Source organism: Myotis nattereri (assembly GCF_964212035.1).
Source record: "Myotis nattereri genome assembly, chromosome: 10".
NCBI classification, from domain to species: Eukaryota; Metazoa; Chordata; class Mammalia; order Chiroptera; family Vespertilionidae; genus Myotis; species Myotis nattereri.
This window is the reverse complement of record NC_138085.1, coordinates 58123875-58143996: the sequence shown is the minus strand read 5'-3', so window position 1 is coordinate 58143996 and position 20122 is coordinate 58123875. Positions and strand designations below refer to the sequence as shown.

The 20122-nt window shown below is 35.6% G+C and overlaps 1 protein-coding gene across 2 annotated transcripts in view; it reads left to right on the top strand.

Moving 5' to 3' along the window:
* Positions 1-10647, top strand: part of FOXN2 (forkhead box N2) — a gene marked incomplete at its 3' end in the record, with an annotated part of 56687 nt that extends 46040 nt beyond the window's left edge. For both annotated transcript variants that reach the window (XM_081101624.1, XM_081101625.1), the window contains exons 5-6: positions 7022-7090; positions 10124-10647. In XM_081101624.1, the coding sequence (XP_080957750.1) occupies positions 7022-7090; positions 10124-10647 (593 nt within the window). The remainder of the gene's footprint in view (positions 1-7021; positions 7091-10123) is intronic.
* Between the last annotated feature and the right edge of the window lie 9475 nt (positions 10648-20122).

The following is a 20122-nucleotide window of genomic DNA, read 5'->3' as shown; positions in this document are numbered from 1 at the left end:
AGAAGAAATTGCTGGTCTCTTTTCATGGATATAGAAAGTTCAATGTGATAATGATATTTACAACAGAGACCTCTGTATTTTATCCTTGGTTTTGCCTCTTGGCCCACAAAGCCTAAAATATTTACTACTTGACCCTTTACAGAAGTTTGCCAACCCCTGAGTTAAATAAAGTTCAAAATGATTTTTATAGTTTATTTAAGTTAAAAGAACTTTAAGAAGACAATAAGTTAATTTATAAAATTTTATAAACTTCTTTTTGAAAGTATATTAAAAGTTCTGAATTTTAGTGGGTTTTTCCCCTACTCATAATTGATATTAGAGATTAGTAATGTGTTAATATAAAATTTCTAGCATTGTTGCTTTGGAGCCTAGATAAATTTCTATGATTTTTAAAAATAGAAATTCATAGACCAAAAGCATTTCCGTATATCAGAGAGACACTGTCTCTTTGGAATTTCACTAAGCTGAGCATAGGAAGCATTATAATGTTGGTCTGTAAAAACAAGGGAAGGAGAGAATGTGAAAAAGTTTAAGAGAACTTTGCAAAGAAGTTTAGTGTATATGGAGTCCACTTCAGATATGTTCTGGTTTAACATAAGGTAAGTATCCATTTTCCTATTACCTAATGGGTATATGTGGTTTCTCTTTACATTTATGTATTGTTGAAACTTCCTTTATCTTTGTATTATCTCATTAATTTCTGACACTCTTTCAAGCTCAGTTCATGTACACATTTTGAGAACATTTTCTTTCTGAATTCTGGGGTTTATTTAGAATCTTGTCTTGTTCTTGTCTCATATCATCTAAATTCTGCTTCTAAATTCCCTTTGGGGAGCAGACACTTTCACAAGTTTCTCCTGCTAGTTTTAATCCCGGTTTTTATAATTTGTGTAGGTACTTCCCTTTCATTTAATGATTTATATATATTATGCATCATCTCCCCAGTGCTGCTAACACTTTATTTCCCTTCATCTCTGTACTCATAAGTCTTAGACCTATTCCCCTAATAAGAAGTAACTTGGTGGGGAAGGTGTTGGTATTCTGAGGTAAAAAAAAAAAAAAAAAAATGCAGATCTAGCCTGGAATAGAATATGAAGTCTAAGAGAAAAACGAAAGACTTCACCAAAACTTAAGAAAATGTATATTTAAATAAGGTTGCTTTAGGGCATTTTCATAGAATTCTGAGGAGATTTGCTTTTTATTCTCTCTAGATATTATATTTCCTGGGGAAAAGTTTGAAAAATACAATACTAAATGAATAAACAGTTATTTATACTACAAGTAATTATTGAGTTCTTACGCAGTGCTAGACACTGTAGTGGGCACTTTGGGATATACAGAGATGAGAGAGATCCAGGTCCTGATCTCAGAAAACATACAGTTTAATTGAAGAAGGTTGGCTAGAATTATGCAGAGTACACTGACGGGAAAGGAAGTGAATGGCAAATTAAGCTTAGAGGTAACTCAGGAAAGGCCTCTTAGAAGAGAAAGAGTGGGGCCAAGGTAGAGGCAGTTAGGGGTGATCAGGCAGGCAGGCGAGTGGTTAGGGGCTATCAGGCAGGCTAGCAGTTAGGAGCCAGCGGTCCCAGATTGTGAGAGGGTGCAGGCTGGGCTGAGGGACCCCCACACTCCCTATGCATGAATTTCATGCACCAGGCCTCTAGTAAATAAAAAAAAAAGTATAGTTGTCTCTCTTGTTCACCTTAAAACCTTGGTCAGCAAACTGAGGCTCGCAAGCCACATCCAGCTCTTTAGCCCCTTGAGTGTGGCTCTTCCTAAGCCTTAGGAGCACCCTAATTAAGTTAATAACAAGGTGCCTACCTATATAGTTTAAGTTTAAAAAATGTGGCTCTCAAAAGAAATTTCAATCGTTGTACTGTTGATATTTGGCTCTGTTGACTAATGAGTTTGCCGACCACTACCTTAAAATGACTAATTATATATATTAGCATCTATGTTACAGTATTGTATAACAGTAGCAGGTGGCACAGGAATCTCATACTGAGATAGTAAAACAAAACCTTTTTTGTCAAAGTTTGGTGTGCTGTGCATTTGTAGTAAAGTCATCAGTGAAAAACAATGCAGACAAAAATGGAACTTACACTCTGATTACTAGTAGTAGATTTTAGTATTTATACATAAGCACTAGTTTACTACAACAGGTATAAAATTTAGATAGTTAATGGTAATGTTAGAGGCTAAGTGCAAATCTCAATTCAATTTAAGATTGCAAATTAGCATAATTTGTATCTTTATTGAAATGAAAGTAAATCCATGGTCCAGGCAGCTTGAAGTGTTGTAATTTATTGAAATTGCTCTCCTAAAGAATCTTTAAAGAATCACAAGAGACAGCTTCTCCATTTGGATGCTCTGTAAATGTGTATGTTAGTTTTGATGGAGGCAGTAAATCTTCTTATACTTATTGTTGTGCTTATGTCCATTTAAATTCTGCCTCTATGCTTCTCATATTATTCATTAAGCAAATGGACTGAGAATCAGATAATAGAAACTTGTTATCTTATAATCCTCACTTTCACAGGGCTAAAACTTATGCCTTTTAAATTTTTTCTCAACTATTATTAATTTCCCAGCAATAAGGCTAAGGAAACGTGGGAGTTCACGCTATTGACAAATTTATTTGAACCAGTCATTAAATCAGTAATATGTTTTGAACTCCAGTCAGAACTAGGAAGGCTAAAAAGGGAAATAATATGACTTCGAACGTTTGTTTTTTAAAATTACTATTTGGATCACTTTCATGGTTCTAATGACAAATGACTTTCAACTGGAAGTGAATTATTTGCTTAATCTAAGTATAGTGTCAGATAATATATACAAAAGACATATAAAAACAAAAATATTTTTCTTCATGAACTGGGTATGTTAGGTAATATAGCTAATAGTATGTGTTTAAAATAGTGTTAAATACTTATCAATGAAAAAATTATAGGGAAAATGAGACAGTTTCGGGCAGCTAGCAATCTGAATTAGTCCCAGTAACCTGCTTTCTACTGCACTCTCTTGCTAGCCTATAATTAACTCCATTTGTGAAAGAATGTGGGAGATGGGTCTGGTCCATCCTTAGTTCCTCCCATGCCAGGTGTCTCCTGGGTATCTGAGCTATGCTGTGCTCAATGCTGCAAGCTTTCTACGAGATATCTGCTAAGCACAATAAATCTTTCTCTGCCCTGTTTTTGCTCTTTTTAACCCCTTCAATATATATAGAGAAAATTTCATTGTCCAGGCTGTTCAGGATCTGGATCTTAGAGTCCCCTGAACCAGCAGCACTGCATTAAAGGCTCTTTTCCGAACCTCACAGTGTCCGACTGTCACTTCTGCACCAGTTTCATAAATCCCACATTTCATAACAAAAATATGAGGTGTTTTTCATTGTGACAATAAATAAGTGTTCAGTTTAATTTTAATACCAAGACAGATTGGGTACTATAAATAAAAATTGTTGTAGCCTTGGCCAGATGGCTCAGTTAGTTGGAGTATTGTCCCATACACCAAAAAGGTGGTGGGTTTTGATCCCTGGTCAGGGAGCATACCTAAGTTGGGGATTCAATTCCCAGTCGGGGCAGATAGGAGAGGCAACCACTTGATATTTCTCTCACATGTTTCTCTCTCACATCGATGTTTCTCTCTTCCTCTCTTCTCTCTAAAAATCAGTAAAAGCATATCCTCAGGTGAGGTTTAAAAAAAAATTGTTGTAAAGCTGTACAGGGAGTTTTTGTTCTAAGAAGTTCAAATTGTATCTTGGACAAATCATTATTAATCAGGTGTTCTTGATTACCAAGTGTTATGGTTTCTATTTCTAATGAATATTTTAATGGTGAAGTTAAACTTTTATTCAGAGTTAGCATTAATTAGCAAGGCATTGTGGGAAGCATACTTATAAATGTTCTAAACCAAACAAATCAAATGTAGATAAAATCTTCTTGCAAAGAAGTTTTTGGTTCTATAAAGTTAATTTTATGGGGAGAGTTCAAATTAATTAGGTATAATAAATTTTCTACAAGAAATAAATCTATTTAAGGAATACATCTATTATTCTACTGTTACAAAAATAGTACCTCACTTTGTTATCACTTTAAATATTCGAAAACTAAGAAAAGAAATGGTGTTCATGCAGCTTACTTATAATTGCCAAGATAAGACTATTATCAGTTTTCTTTAGTTTTAGATATAGTGTTCAGAAATATGACTCCCTGAATTGTAATCGAAGTTAGAGATACACTAAATTTTAATAAGGTTTTATATGTTACATTTATAAGATTATAAGTTTTGCCGAAACCGGTTTGGCTCAGTGGATAGAGCGTCGGCCTGCGGACTGAGGGGTCCCAGGTTCGATTCCGGTCAAGGGCATGTACCTGGGTTGCGGGCACATCCCCAGTGGGAGATGTGCAGGAGGCGGCTGATCGATGTTTCTCTCCCATCGATGTTTCTAACTCTCTATCTCTCTCTCCCTTCCTCTCTGTAAAAAATCAATAAAATATATTTAAAAAAAAGATTATAAGTTTTATAAGATTATAAATTTTCTGAAATTATTTCCTCATAATGAATTTCAGTATTAGATTTGCCCCTGCCCCAGCATATCATATATACATATATAGATATAAAATTGGAAATAAGGAAGACCTTTTTCTATTAAAAGAAAAGTTATTTCATGGAACAGGAAAATCTGTTTGTATATTTGCATAATGCCATGCAAGTTGTGTCCTGCATAAGGACACCGGGCTGAGGAAAGAGTGGGGTCTGAAATCCAGCCCACCTTCCAGTCTTCAAGCTGTGTGCCTTGATACAGGGAAGCATTCACCTGGAGACAGAGTTGCCTTTTTTCCAACTCACACAGAGATACAATATGGTCTAGCGGCTGCACCTTTTTCACTTCAAAGACACGTTAGAATACTGAACTCTATCAAAGTCGTAGTCAAGTCTCTTTCTAAAAGGAATAGGAGAGGTCTTTGTTTTGCTAGCTTCTTGGCTATGACATGTGGGAATCATTGATTCATTTTTTTTCACTTGCTGCTCTTCTGCCTAAATTCTTTTCCTTCGGATATGCACATGGCTTCTTCTTCTCTGACCTTCCTGAAGTCTTTGCTCAACTGTTACCCTCTCCTCTTCCCTAACCTATGTATTAAAAATTGTAACCACTTTCCTCAGTATCTCCCTTTTCTCTTCATTTTTCTCCCTAGTGCTTATGACTCTCTGGCTTACTATACTTTAATTATTTCTTTGTGTTTTGAGAGGTTAGGGATTTTCCTGTTTCATTTTCTGCTGTATGAAATGATGTCAGGCTTATAACAGGACACTTAGTTTATTGAATGAATAACAGAATCAAGAATTTCCAGTATATTCTGTAATTTTCTGCAGAATTTCCTATTAAGGGTTGATGGTGGAGTAAAAATTGAGGGCCTGAGTTCTGGAGGTAGACCACTGAGGTTCAAATCCTACCTCTCATTCCTAGAGATTCCTCTGTGTCTGTTTTCCCATCTTTAAGATGGAAATACAAATAGTACACATATCATAAAGTTGTGAAAATTAGATTAGTTAATAATACTTAAAGTATGCCAAGGTGATTGAAAGTGCTCAATGTTAGTTAGTAATTTAGTGGTACTCAGTTTAATCTAAGGAAAGGAGGGCAAAGATATACTTACTCTTTCCACATTTATTAAGGACCTACTATTGTTCCCAGGTATTATGGAAGACAGAAGGTAAGATAATGTTTCTACCCTGAAGAAGCTGACATCTAATTGGAAAGATGTTCACATAGAGACTTTGTTTCATGAGGTCACATTTTATTTAAGGGAAAGAACTCTAATATTATGTGTACTCCCTCATAGCAACCATCTTCTGATTTACTTACAGACAGTAACAAACATTGCCTGCCTTTGCAGAATTTACAGTAAAGTTGGGGGAAGAACAAGTCAGTATCTTTATGACTTTATTTAAAATAACTTTATAATTAGATATTGCAAGTAAAATGGAAAACTGGGATAATAAAAATTTTCTAGCTTTGAGATAGAAATGGGAGGTTTTATGTCTTGAGTCTTATTTTAAACATATCCTTTATAATCTAAAAAGTTTAAATATTTTCTAACTTTTCCTTACATTTTAGGTTATACCATTTCACTTTTATTGAGTTACAGTTATTCAGATTAATAGATCACTAAGATGGAGAGGACCTTTCAGTAGAAAAACAGATATGAGAGCAAAATCTTATTCCAGACCTTATCTGGAGTAGAACCTGCTGGTTTTACCAGCCCATTTTTCTTATGGAATATTCATAATTATGTTTGACCTCTTGAGTATTATATAAACCTATCGTATATATAGGCTTATATATAATTATGACTAAAGACATAAGTACTAATATTTTTTGTGCCAGCAATAATTATTCCTTTAGCATTTGTAGATTCATATGATCCAGACTGCCCAATTACATTTATTTTTATTTCCGTTAGCATGTGATTAATTCATTACTTTATAACTGCAGATATGCATTAATAAGGATTTTTTTAAATGTTAAAACATAATAATGCCTTAATGTACATTCCTACGTAATTTAGTCTGTTTAAGGACAAACCTTATTGAACTGGAGTTCAGGGTTTTGTTTTCATTGTAAATAATTAAAGAATAAAACTTTTATTATTTCTATACCTGTCAATCCTCCTATATAAAATACTAATCACAAAACTGTTCATAATTTTAAGTGAACAAAAGCAGATGGCAAAATATGTACCTCATTTTGTTTAAATTTTTTTCTTTTTTAAAAAATTTTATTGAATTTATTGGGATGACATTGATTAATAAAATGACATAGGTTTCAGGTGCACAAATCTATAATGCATCATCTACATAATTGTATTGTGTGTTCACTACCCCAAGTCAAGTCTCCTTCCATCACTAGTCTTTTTTTAAATTAGAATATACACCAAAATCTTAATATTGGTTACCTTTTGGTGCATGCAAATGCCTATAATAAAAAACATTAAAATTGTTAGTTTTCCTTTTTCAGAATCTGATATTGATGCTGCCACTGCAATGATGCTCTTAAATACTTCTATAGAACAAGGAATTCTAGAATGTAAGTAATCATGCTTTTCTTTTTAAAATACATTTTTGTGAATGCCTTTTTCATTATAAATTTAGAATGCAAGGTATTTAAATGTTACAGCAAATTATGCTTTCCAGCTAAGTTGTATTTTTATTCGAATAATTTAATTTTTGTTTTACTATATTTCCATTTCTTTAGTGAGCAATTGGAAGATTGAGATTAATGCTATGATAGATCATGTTACATTGACCAAGAAATGAAGAAATAGTGTACTTAGAAATTAAGCTTGAAGATTTAAAAGTAAAAATGAAAGCTATACATAAGAAAATATAGGAAAGTATAATTATAACCTTGGAATAGGAAAAGCCTTCTTTAAATATGGCTACCATTAATAAATCAACAAACAACAAGTGCTGGTGAGGATGTGGAGAAGAGGGAATCATAGTACCCTGCTGGTGGGAATGTAGACTGGTGCAGCCACTATTGAAAACAGTGTGTAGTTTTCCCAAAAAATTAAAAATGGAACTGTTGTTTGACCCAGCAGTTCCATTTCTGGGAATATAGCCTAAGAATTCTGAAACACCAATCAGAAAAAATGTATTCACCCCTATGTTCATAGCAGCATTATCACAATAGCTAAGATCTGGAAATAGCCCAAGTACCCATCAGTACATGAGTGGATAAAAAAGCTGTGGTACATCTACACAGTGGAATACTATGCAGCTATAAAAAAGGATATCTTACCCTTTGCAACAGCATGATGGACCTAGAGACCATTATGCTACGTGAAATAAACCAGTCAGAGAAAGACAGATATCACAGGATCTCACTTACATGTGGACACTATTGAACAAAATAAATTGACGAACAAAACAGGTCCAGAGGCATAGATGCATGGAACAGACTGACAGATCTCAGAGGGGAGAAGAGTGAGGATGATGAGAAGAAATTAAACAAGGAACTTATATGCATAGCCCATGGACACAGACAATAGTGTGGTGAAGACCTGGGTTGGGGCAGGAGCTGGTGGAGTGGGGAAGTGCGAGGAAAATAGGGGACATCTGTAATACTATCCTATATCATAAAAGGGTAATATGCAAATCGACCAAATGGCAGAAAGACTGGTTGCTATGATGGTCACTGACCACCAGGGAGCAGACGCACCTGGTCAGTGTGCTCCCACAGGGGGAGCACCGCTCAGGGGCTTACGGTTGGCGAGTGCAGCGGTGGTGATAGGAGCCTCTCCTGCCTCCGCGGCAGCACTAAGGATGTCTGGCTGACGCTTAGGGGAGTGGGTCGAAGCCATCAGTTGGACATCCCCTGTGGGGATGTGAGGGGGCGCAGGCTGGGCTGAGAGACCACCACCACCACCACCACCCCGAGTGCACAAATTTCGTGCATCAGTCCTCTAGTCAACAATAAAAAATAAACTAAAAAAAAGATAAAAGTACAAAATGCGTGAAAGAAAAAAATGGGCAAATTATATTAGACATCAAATATTTAGAGTTCTGACAACAAAACAAGTCTTTAAGAAAAGCAACACAAGCAAAACACTGGGAGGACATTTTTTTATACTATATAAAAGAAAGGATTCATATTGAGTATATGTATTTAAAAGGGTTCTACAAATAGGAAATAAGAAAACAGCCCTAGCTGGTTTGACTCAGTAGATCAGCGGTTCTCAACCTGTGGGTCGCGACCCCTTTGGCGGTCGAACGACCCTTTCATAGGAGTCGCCTAAGACCATCCTGCATATCAGATATTTACATTACAATTCATATTACAGTAGCAATATTACAGTTAAGAAGTCGCAACGAAAATAGTTTTATGGTTGGGTCACAACATGAGGAACTGTATTTAAAGGGCCAGAAGGTTGAGAACCACTGCAGTAGATAAAGCGTTGGCCTGGGGACTGAAGGGTCCTGGGTTTGATTCCGGTCAAGGGCATGTGCCCGGGTTGTGGGCTCGATCCCCAGTGGGGGTCATGCAGGAGGCAGCCGATCAATGATTCTCTCTCATCGTTGATGTTTCTATCTCTCTCTCCCTCTACCTTCCTCTCTGAAATCAATAAAAATATATTTTAAAATAGAAGAAAACAGTTCAACAAAAAAGCCAGCAAAATATATTAATAGATGGGTCTTGAGAAGAAATACACATTGACAACACTCAATTGAAAAGATATGCAACTTCTCTAGAAATCAAGGAAATGCAATATGAAACAGTATTGAGATGATTTTTTTGCCCATGTAATTATGAAAAATTTAAATGATTTATAGTATTAAGTGTTACGTATGGGAACAGTGTATTGTCATAGACTATAGGATAAAAATTGTTCCAGCCATTTTGGAGGGCAGTTTGGAAATAACAATTGCAACTTTAAATGTGCATATCCTTTTACTTAATAATTCCATATCTTGGTATTTCTCCTAGAAAAATATTTGCATATGTGTGAGAAAAGACATCTAGAAGAATTTTCATTGCAATGTTATTTGTAGTAATGAATAATTGGGAACAACCTACAAATACCAACCAGGAGTGGTTAGCAAACCATTGTAATGGTACAGTTAATGTAGTGGTGACATACATATTGAGGCATTCTGTGCAAGCAGTTCAAAATAATTCCATTTTCCCTGGAAAGGTCAAGACATATCATTAAGTGGTGTTAAAATCTTTCAGATTAATACCCACAGAATGATATGGTTGGTCTGGTTTTTTTAAAATATATTTTTATTGATTTTTAGAGAGGAAGGGAGAGAGAGAGAAACATCAGTGATGAGAGAGAATCATTGATTGGCTGCCTCTTGTACGCCCCCACACTGGGGATCAAGCCTACAACCTGGGCATGTGCCCTGACTGGAATCAAACTGTGACCTCCTAGTTCATAGGTCAATGCGCAACCACTGAGCCGTGTCAGCAGACGTGTGGGTTTTTTTGTTTTTTTAAAGAACCTACAAAACATTCCAACTTTACAGCCCTTACTATTCAGGAATGATATAGTTGTTTTAAATGGCTTGTTTTTGCAATCAAATGCATTTGACCTAATGAAAGTTTTATTTTCCACAGGTGAAAAGCCTCTTTCTCTTAAAACAGCAATGCAGAAAAAAAGGAGTTATGGCAGTGCATTTAATCATCGCAGTGCTATGCTATTACAAGAGAGTGATTCTTTAGCCACCAGCATTGATCCAAAAGAAGACCACAATTACAGTGCAAATAGCATGGCAGCACAGCGTTGCGCATCCAGGTCTAGCGTGTCTTCTCTGTCTTCTGTGGATGAAGTATATGAATTTATCCCAAAGAGTAGTCATGTGGGAAGTGATGGCAGTGAAGGATTTCACAGTGAAGAAGATACAGATGTTGATTACGAAGATGATCCTCTTGGAGACAGTGGCTATGTATCACAGCCTTGTGCAGATAACTCTGCAAAGGGGCAGCCAGGCAAAAAGATGCGAAAAATGTCATGTCAGGAAATTGATGAGGAGCTCAAAGAGGCAGCTGGGTCTCTACTCCACCTTGCTGGAATTCGTACATGTCTGGGTTCCCTAATAAGTACTGCAAAGACACACAATCAAAAGCAGCGGAAAAAATAGAAATACCTGTTAGTGTGAAATTATTTTAAAGTGTGGCAATACTGTTCTACTTAATTCTTTACAAGGGATATCAAAGCCATATGGACTTATTTTTGTTTTCGGGGAGGGGAGGGGAGGTATGCTAATTGTTTATTTCAAAGCATTTTTGTTTGTTTTTTAGTTTTCATTAAATAATTGCGATTAGGATCATGCCCAACCATAAATATGATTTGAAGTCCTAAAAGCATAATTTTTGTGATGTGTTTCTAAGATTTTTGAAATTTTTATACAAGAAAACCCATAGCTTCTATCTGAAACTTGTAGGAGAAATCTTTTATTCTCTTTTTGTGCCAAAATGTAATAATTGGCAACTCCGTTTTCTTTTTCAGTCTGTAATCAACTGCTGATGTAGCTAAAAATTTTGCTCAGTCTCTCACATACTCCTCTCTTGACACATGCAATCCAGTAGGATAATATTTGGATTTTTAATTTTATCTTAATTTTTGTTTTTAATTTTTTTTGTTGAAGCATGACAAAGTTGAATATAAATTAGAAAAGACCCTAGATGCCTAGAATATTCCTTTTGGTTACATAGGCAGAGAGTAAAGCAAGGATTTATAAGATGTAGAAAAGGCCATTTTATAATGTAATTTCATTTAAAAGCACTCCAATTCTATAATATCTTTGAAATTTTTTTTACTTTCCAAAAACTTTAGCATTTACTGAATTATTGTTTTCCAGAGTGCATTGCAACCATTGTTTAAATATTAGCCACTAGCTATCTTTGTTGAGTAGAAACTATCCAATGAGAGGATATAGCCATAGAATGTGTTATGGATTAACACCCATTTTGACACACTTGCAATAAGAGAATCTTTTTGTTTGCTTGTTAAATGTAGTGCATTCTGGAAATCTTGTAGTACGAATGGAGTGTATTCTAGTGCAAATATTTTGAATATTACATCATTATAAGTAAAGGTAGATCATTTAGGAAAGAAAATCCGTTCAAGCTTTGTATGACTTAAATGTGTATGTATACCCAATTACAAAGGATGTAACAAAACTACAGAGACAAAATACCTTCATGGATCTCAAAATTTATATAAAATTAAATCTTGCACATTATACCCTTTTGAGAAGGCTGCATAATACCTATTATGTGCCATTAATCCATGCCTAAAGATTTTATATTACAGTTCCAAATGTGCATTGACTAAGGCATTTTAAGTATTTGAACAAATCTGCTTGTATGAGACATTTTTTCATATCATTTGTATAGTTTGACTATATTATTCAGAAGGTATAAGGGATGGTAATAAAAGTAAACTTATTCATTATATATATCTTTTTAGAATGACAGAAGCAACTTTCCAACATCTTGTTTCATAGTGATCTTGTTTTCATTTTCTGATAATTTCATATATATATATGTATATACATTTATACACACACATAGGTTTATGATTTTGATTTGTTACTTTCAGCTATTTCTATGACTACAAAGCGTTTTTTGGATTTTTTTTTAAGAGATAAATATTTTAACTTCTAAATTATATTAGGGCAAAACTGTCATCTGTTCTGTTTCTATGTTAATTGTAATTGAACCTGGATAGCTACATTAATAGAATCGGTGCTGCTGAAATTTAGTAATTTTTAAATTTGCTAATAATGAAAAATAGTCCTTAAGTATGCAGGATAAGGTATTTGGATTTTTCTTCATATATGTCACATCTACTACAGAAAGTGGCTAACTCAAGTTGACACTTTTTATTGTAGACAGTGAATATTAACACCAAAAATTGCTTTACCACAGTATAAAATAGTACAGATTATAAAAAATCATTTTAGTAACAATATTTCTAAACCATTTACCATGGCCCTCTCGATAGACTTTAGTAACAGTGTTTCAATGACCTGATTCCAGTTCATTTTGTTCTACTGAAATTCTTTTTTTTTAAAATATGTTTTTATTGATTTTTAGAGAGAGAGAGTAAGGTTAAGGGATAGAGAGATAGAAACATCGATGAGAGAGAAACATCAATTGGCTGCCTTCTGCACACCCCATACTGGGGTTCCAGCCCGCAACCCAGGCATGTGCCCTGACTGGACTCGTACCAGTGACTTACTTCATGGGTCAGTGTTAAACCACTGAACCACACCAGCCTGGCTCTGCTGAAATTCTGTACCAAAAATGTTCTCTCTGGTTCCTGTCCATTAGTAAGATAATTATTCTAAGTAAAGGCAGATGAAGATAAGGAGGGGGGGAGTCATTCTCAGTTCTCATAGAGTTCTTCATAATTATTTTGTCTTAATATGAGTAACAATAATTCTTTAAGCTTGATTTTCTCTCTCTCTTCATGTATTCCCAGAAATTTAAAAATTGAAGTTATATTTATCACTAGCAAGGGCAATAAACAATTGTGCACTAGAAACTAACAGAAAAGTTACACAATATTTTACACTTAATTCTTGTACAGAATTCAGTGCCTAACTTTCCATTTACCAACATAGTTATTTTCAAAGGCAAGAAACTTTATAATTATTGTCCCCTGTTATTACTTCCATAGACATTATGATCCCATTTCTCAGGTGTATTGAAATAAAAACGTGGCTAATAACCACTCAGTTAAGGAAAATCACTTGAATTTCTATGAACTGGAAATTGTATTTATAAATAATATATCATCAACAACTCTTACTGTAATAAGAGCAACAATCCTGGAGAAGTAAATATTTTTCAACATAGTTTAAAACTGATTTAAGCTAACTTATAATTTGCCTTACACCAGTATAAATTGTTAGAACCAATTCCAGTTTATAAGTAGATCCCTAGTAAAGATTTTGCCTCAACACAATCTTCAACCCAAATATAATCAGTGTTTCTTGAATACTATGTGTTTTTCAAATTTATTTGTGCAATATATTACTAAATTAGTTAATATTTTATCTTCAAATTCAGAAAAAGGAAACATTACTCGTATTCATGGAAAAGCTAATTACCGGTGGATCACCTCCTTTTTTCCACCTCTGAGCCTTTCCTGCTCTCCTTATAGCCAGCATGACTTCTCTTAACTTAGGTTTCTTTGTGTATACTAAAGTTTAGGATATATGTATTTTTTTCTTTTGCTACTTTCTGAGACATTAAGTAAAAAGCTTCATACTAGATGGTCAGTTAAACATAATGTTAGCATGAATTCAAAGATAGAGAAAGAGTTAAAGAGGAAATGTGTGTGTCTTGGTAGACCAGGAGGCCTTCTTCAGCCTTTCCCAGCAATTTAAGCAACAGATGTGAATACTTCACAAATCTGTAAAGACTATCGTCTTAAATACTATAGAAACTTTAAAAACTTGTTAAGACCATAGCATTTAAATAAGAACTTTGAGGCTTTCTGGTTTACATATATTTTATAGTTTTTGTTTGAAATGTTTAAAGTTTACTTCAATATTTTAATGATGTGGTCAAAATATTTATTGAAAAACAAAGTATATTAATGTTATACCTGCCATTTTTTTTCTTAAAGCAATCTTTTTTGCATCTAACTGCCAGTGCCATTGTCAAAACTTATTTTTAAAGTGTTGTACATTTCTCATTAAAGTGCTTAATTTTAAAGTATTACATTGCCATCATATAGTGTATAAAAATGTATAATTGCCAATTCATTGTAACTAGTATTTATTTTTAATTAAAGTGTAAGAATGCTGTTTGATTCAAGAAATTTGAATCATACTGTTTCCTTATCCCCTTTTCTAATGTAGCATAAAAACTGCCCTGAGTTTGAGTTTTAACTGCCAGTAGATGACCAGCCCAAGTGAACCCCTTCTCAGTTGCCAATCTTTGCTCAGATTAAAACAACTTAACAGATGTTTAGTTTTTGTATCTAATCTCTGATTATTAAAATGTTTATAAAGTTTATTTTTATCAAAGAAATGCAATTCATTATGACAAACTATTGCAGAATAAACCTTGTTTTATAACATTTTTGTGTTTTCTCTGTTTTTGGGTGTGGGTAGTATAGATGTATGTGACTCATACTCCTATACAAATACACACTTTCCATTTTAGTGTGACAAAGTTGGAATATACAGATGGAAAATAAAGTTTCATTTTGAAAATTTGCAAGTCTGGTTTTTTTTTAAGTGTTGTTTTTCTTGGTTTTTACATGTCATCTTAACCATTGACAGCTAAAGTAGTGTTAAGTTATTCTCTTCCTAAAGTTGAACTTCTAATTCACAAATACATGAGATATTTTAAAATATAACTAAGAAAATGTGAATATATGAAATTATTAAGATTATTTTAAAATACCAGTAATACCATATGTTTAAAAATTGAGACATCCATTGTAAAATGGAATAATTTACAACCAACATCTTGATTTTTAGTTTCCCCCCTCATTTCCCTTTGAAGCTCTGCACTGGTCATTTAAATGGTATTATTTACAATAGAATTGTTCATTTAAAACAAGTCCAGTGAGACAGTAATCTTTATTTTAAACCACCACCACCCTCTCTAAGCCCTCCTTTCAAGGCATCCCTTTGAAATAATAGTCATTTAAAAATTATGCCCTAACCGGTTTGGCTCAGTGGATAGAGCGTCGACCTGCGGACTCAAGAGTCCCAGGTTTGATTCTGGTCAAGGGCATGTACCTTGGTTGTGCGCACACCCCCAGTAGGGGGTGTGCAGGAGGCAACTGATCGATGTTTCTCTCTCATCAATGTTTCTGGCTCTCTATTCCTCTCCTTTCCTGTCTGTAAAAAAATCAATAAAATGTATTTTTTTTAAAATTATAGCCTGCTCTAGCTGGTTTTACTCAGTGGACAGAGCATCGGCCTGCGGACTAAAGGGTCCCGCCTTTGATTCCGATTAAGGGCACGTGCCCGGGTTGCAAGCTCAATTCCCAGTAAGGGGTGTGCAGGAGACAGTCGATCAATGATTCTCATCATTGATGTTCCTATCTCCCTCTCCCTTCTCGACCTAAGCCATTGTGTTCAATTAATATTTGACAAAGGAGGCAAAAGCATACAATGGAGTCAAGACAATCTCTTCAGTAAATGGTGCTTGGAAAATTGGACAGATACAGGCAAAGAAAAATGAAAGACCACCAACTTACATCTTACTCAAAAATAAACTCAAAATGGATAAAGGAATTTAAGATAGGAAACCATAAAATCTTAAAAGAATCCATAGGCAGCAAAATATCAGACCAGACATTTGGTAGTGATATCTTAACTGATACAGTTTCTAGGACAATGGAAACTAAGGAGAAAAACAAATGGCACTGCATCAAAATAAAAAGCTGCTGCACAGCAAAAGAAACCATCAACAAAACAAGAGAGCCCACTGCATATTGGCCAATGTTACCTCCGCTAAGGGTTTAATCTCCAACATTTACAGGGAACTCCTACAACTTAACAAAAGGAAAATAAACAATCCAATAAAAAAAATGGGCAAAGGACCTAAATAGACACTTTTCGAAAGTGGACATACAGAAGACCAAGAGTCATATGAAAACATGTTCAAAGTCACTAATCATCTGGGAGATGCAAATCAACAACGAGGTACCATCTCACATCTGTCAGGATGGCTATCATCAACAAACGACAAGTGCTGGCGAGGATGTGGAGAAAAGGGAACCCTCATACACTGCTGATGGGAATGCAGACTGGTGCAGCCACTATGGAAAACAGTATGGAGTTTCCTCAAAAAATTAAAAATGGTCCAGTAACCCCACTTCTAGGAATATATCCCAAGAAATCAGAAACACCAATCAGAAAAAATATATGCACCCCTATATTCATAGCAGCACAATTTACAATAGCTAAGATTTAGAAATGGCCCAAGAGCCCATCAGCAGATGAGTGGATTAAAAAATGGTGGTAGCCAAAACCGGTTTGACTCAGTGGATAGAGCGTCGGCCTGCGGACTGAAGGGTCCCAGGTTCGATTCCGGTCAAGGGCATGTGCCTGGGTTGCGGGCACTTCCCCAGTGGGGGATGTGCAGGAGGCAGCTGATCGATGTTTCTCTCTCATCGATGTTTCTAACTATCTCCCTTCCTCTCTGTAAAAAATCAATAAAATATATTTAAAAAAAATGGTGATACATCTACCCAGTGGAATACTACACTGCTGTAAAAAAAAAGAATGCTTACCATTCACAACAGCATGGATGGACCTGGAGAGCATTATGTTAAGCGAAATAAGCCAATTGGAGAAAGATAAATACCCCATGATCTCACTCATTTGTGGAATATAATGAACAACATAAACTGATGAATAAAAATAGATCCAGAAACATAGAAGCATCCAACAAACCATCCAACCTCAGAGCGTAGGCGGGGGGGTGGGGGGTGGGGTGGGGTGGTAAGAGAGCAACCAAAGACTTGTGTGCATGCATATAAGTATAACCCATGGACACAGACAGTAGGGGGGTGAGGGCATGTGCTGGGGGGTGGGAGCAGCCGGGAAGGGGTCAATGGGGAAAAAGGAGACATGTAATACTTTAAAGAATTTAAATTTTAAAAAATTGTGGTAAAGCAAAGTAACAAAATAAAATAAAGAAATACTTAAAAAAATAAAAGTTGTAGCCATTTGGTGGGTGGTGAGCAAACACAATATATAGATGATGTATTATAGAATTATACACTTGAGACCTATATAATATTAACCAATGTCACCCCTATAAGTGCAATAAAAATTTTCTTTTGAATCCTAACCCAGGAATATTTTTGTGTGTGTGTTTCTTTAGAGGGGAAGGGAGAGAGAAACATTAATTGGTTGCCTCCTGAACCTGCAACTTAGTTATGTGCCCTGACCAGGAATCAGACAGACAACCTGTGCACGGGATGAGGCTCCAACCAACTGAGCCAAACATGCCAGGGCTGTAAACCTACTTTTCCTCCACCCTGTATTTTCAAGGGTGATTGTATAGTGACCAGCCAGAGAAGACAGGAATAGTGTCTCCCTCTAAGGTGGAAGACAGTTTTGTTATCCAGGATAATAAAGATAATGGCTCCCTCTAGGGCAAAGGTCAGGCATATTTGCTTACACTCTGTTTATGTTGTTGACAGTATTAAATCTCTTAATGGGTAAAATAAAAGTAAATATAAAACTGAATCTTGATCAAATTATAACACTATTCTAGAACACCATAACTTACTGCTACCAAGCAAATTCTGTAAAAGCCCAGATTCTTGGTATCTTTCCAGTCCAATGAGCAAGAACCATGTCAGCAGCAGAACTTTTCCTTCCAATCTATTAAGATTTCATTTAAAGAACTCCCATCCATATTCTGCTTTCACTTGCACACCAATCTGAATTCTTCAAGGAAATTCTCTATGAAATTGGTTTTTCTTGAATGTAAGTGTTGGATGATAATTCTGTGAATAAGTGATTTCTTGAAACTTCATTCTATTAAATACTGTCTATCTTTCCTTTCTTATAGATGGTTTTTCCCCCAGGAAATGTATGGTCAGCTTTACTTCATTTTAAGAACCATGTTGATTATTCAAACAAGAAATTACAATATTCAAATACTTGCAATCAGCTCTTGGGAGAGGTAGTATACTTACGTATTTCAGCTGACACACTACAGGGTCTCTTATCAGTGGATGTAAAAGCAGAGCAATACATAATTTATTAGTACACACACTCTCTCTTTAAGGAGCTGTTTTCCAGTAGAATTGCAGAAAGGAATTCTCTCCCCTGTTTCCCAGGAGGGGTTGCCTTTGTTACAGCTCAACTATAAGCTTTATATGGAGTTGCAGCTTTCAAAATAGAGCATTAATTGGAAACCATTATCCAATTATACCAGCTGTGCCTATACTGTATACTGAATATTTACCAAGAAAAGAACAAATTTAACAGATGATTTAATATAGCAGCCTGGCATAATGAATCTGCAATTGACACTCTAATCACAAAGCTAGTCCTCAATGGCTAAAATATTGAAGGGCACACCGGTAGCTCAATCCATACAAAAAAATAAAGACCATTAGGCTTGGTTTTCAAAGCAGTATCAACATGGGCGATGTAATTTCAAAGGTAATCAAAAAGGTTATGTTTGTTTATGATCTAAAATGAGTAAGATTTCTCCAACTGCTTGATTTTAAAAGTAGACTTGCTTTCAACTTTAATAGATTCTGTTTTGTATTCTTTTGAAGCCTTAAGTATGCGCCCTGAAGTCTTACTATGGGGCTGTCCTTGAAACTGATGCTCTGGAACCACTTTAGGTACCTCTCAGATGAGCACCCAGAAGAACCTGCCTTGTGTCAAATTCCACTCTGCAACCAATGGTGTGATAGTGAGCTGCGGGGTAGTCATTTTCTGCCTGTAATCTATTCAGCTTTGCAAGTGCTGACCAAGTACTTCAGGGAGAACAGGCTTTGACTAGGCTAGCATTGATTACATGGATGTGAAGATAATCCACATGGGCTGTCAAGGAATATTTTTATGTGCAAAAATCCACCACTAACACCTGCAAAATTGGCTTTTCGAGAAATGAAGGAAGTGTTTCATCTATTTGTTAACGCTATATTATAGAAACAAAACAAAGGAACCAAAACACTTTGCTACCAACTCTTGAGTCATCTTATTGGTGCTGTCTTGACAAAGAGATGCTGTTCCTCTAAGAGTTATGATGTCACCTTTGTCCAATCATAACCTTCCTTATGGGAGTGGGGGATAATTCTCTGGAGACAAGGTGAGTGACAGCAGCAGGAACGCAGCAGTCACTAGGCAACAGGATCCGGCCTTCAGTGGAAGAGAATTTCAAACATTTAACCCTCACTCAGTCACGGTTTCTTGTCGCTGATATGGCAGTAATCTCTGGACAAAAGGACTAATATGAATAATGCAGCTTTTTCCCCTACAGCCATATCCAGAGGCAATGGGAGGAATCATACTGTTTAGGACTAAGGACATTACTTGATTTGAAAAGATTGGTAAAGTTACTGTGCTATACACTTGACACTAATACAAAATAATATTGAATGTACACTGTAATTGAAAAAAAAAATTTTTTAAAGAAAATATTGGCAAAGTTAGAAAATTTTAAAGCCTCTTTTTCTCATGGGTCATGGGATAAGCCACATGATTATCTCCTCTGTGTGCTTAGAACTGTTACTCAGTTACTCCCCATAAGCCAGGTTGTCACGTGGGTGTGTAGTCTGTGCCTTGGACAGTCATGCTGTTGGGTTGGGGAGGGGAGTGGAGCTGAAATCAGCTCGTGTTCCATGGGACCCTTATTCGGGAAGTTTCGAGAAAGGTGTCTTTATCTAATTTATTGCCCTAATGGGGTGCCGTTTTGTAACTTCTCTGCCCGAAGGGGGTGCTTTTCCCTGATTTAAACAAAGTTGCCGTGTGAGCTCTTGGGATGGGGGGGCCCTCCAAATACAGCTTAACTGTCCATAAAGTGCTACAATATTATCCTTCATCTTTTTCACTTGACTATGCTAGAGAATTTAGCACAGGGCTGGACAGACAAAGATCTGACTGGTGG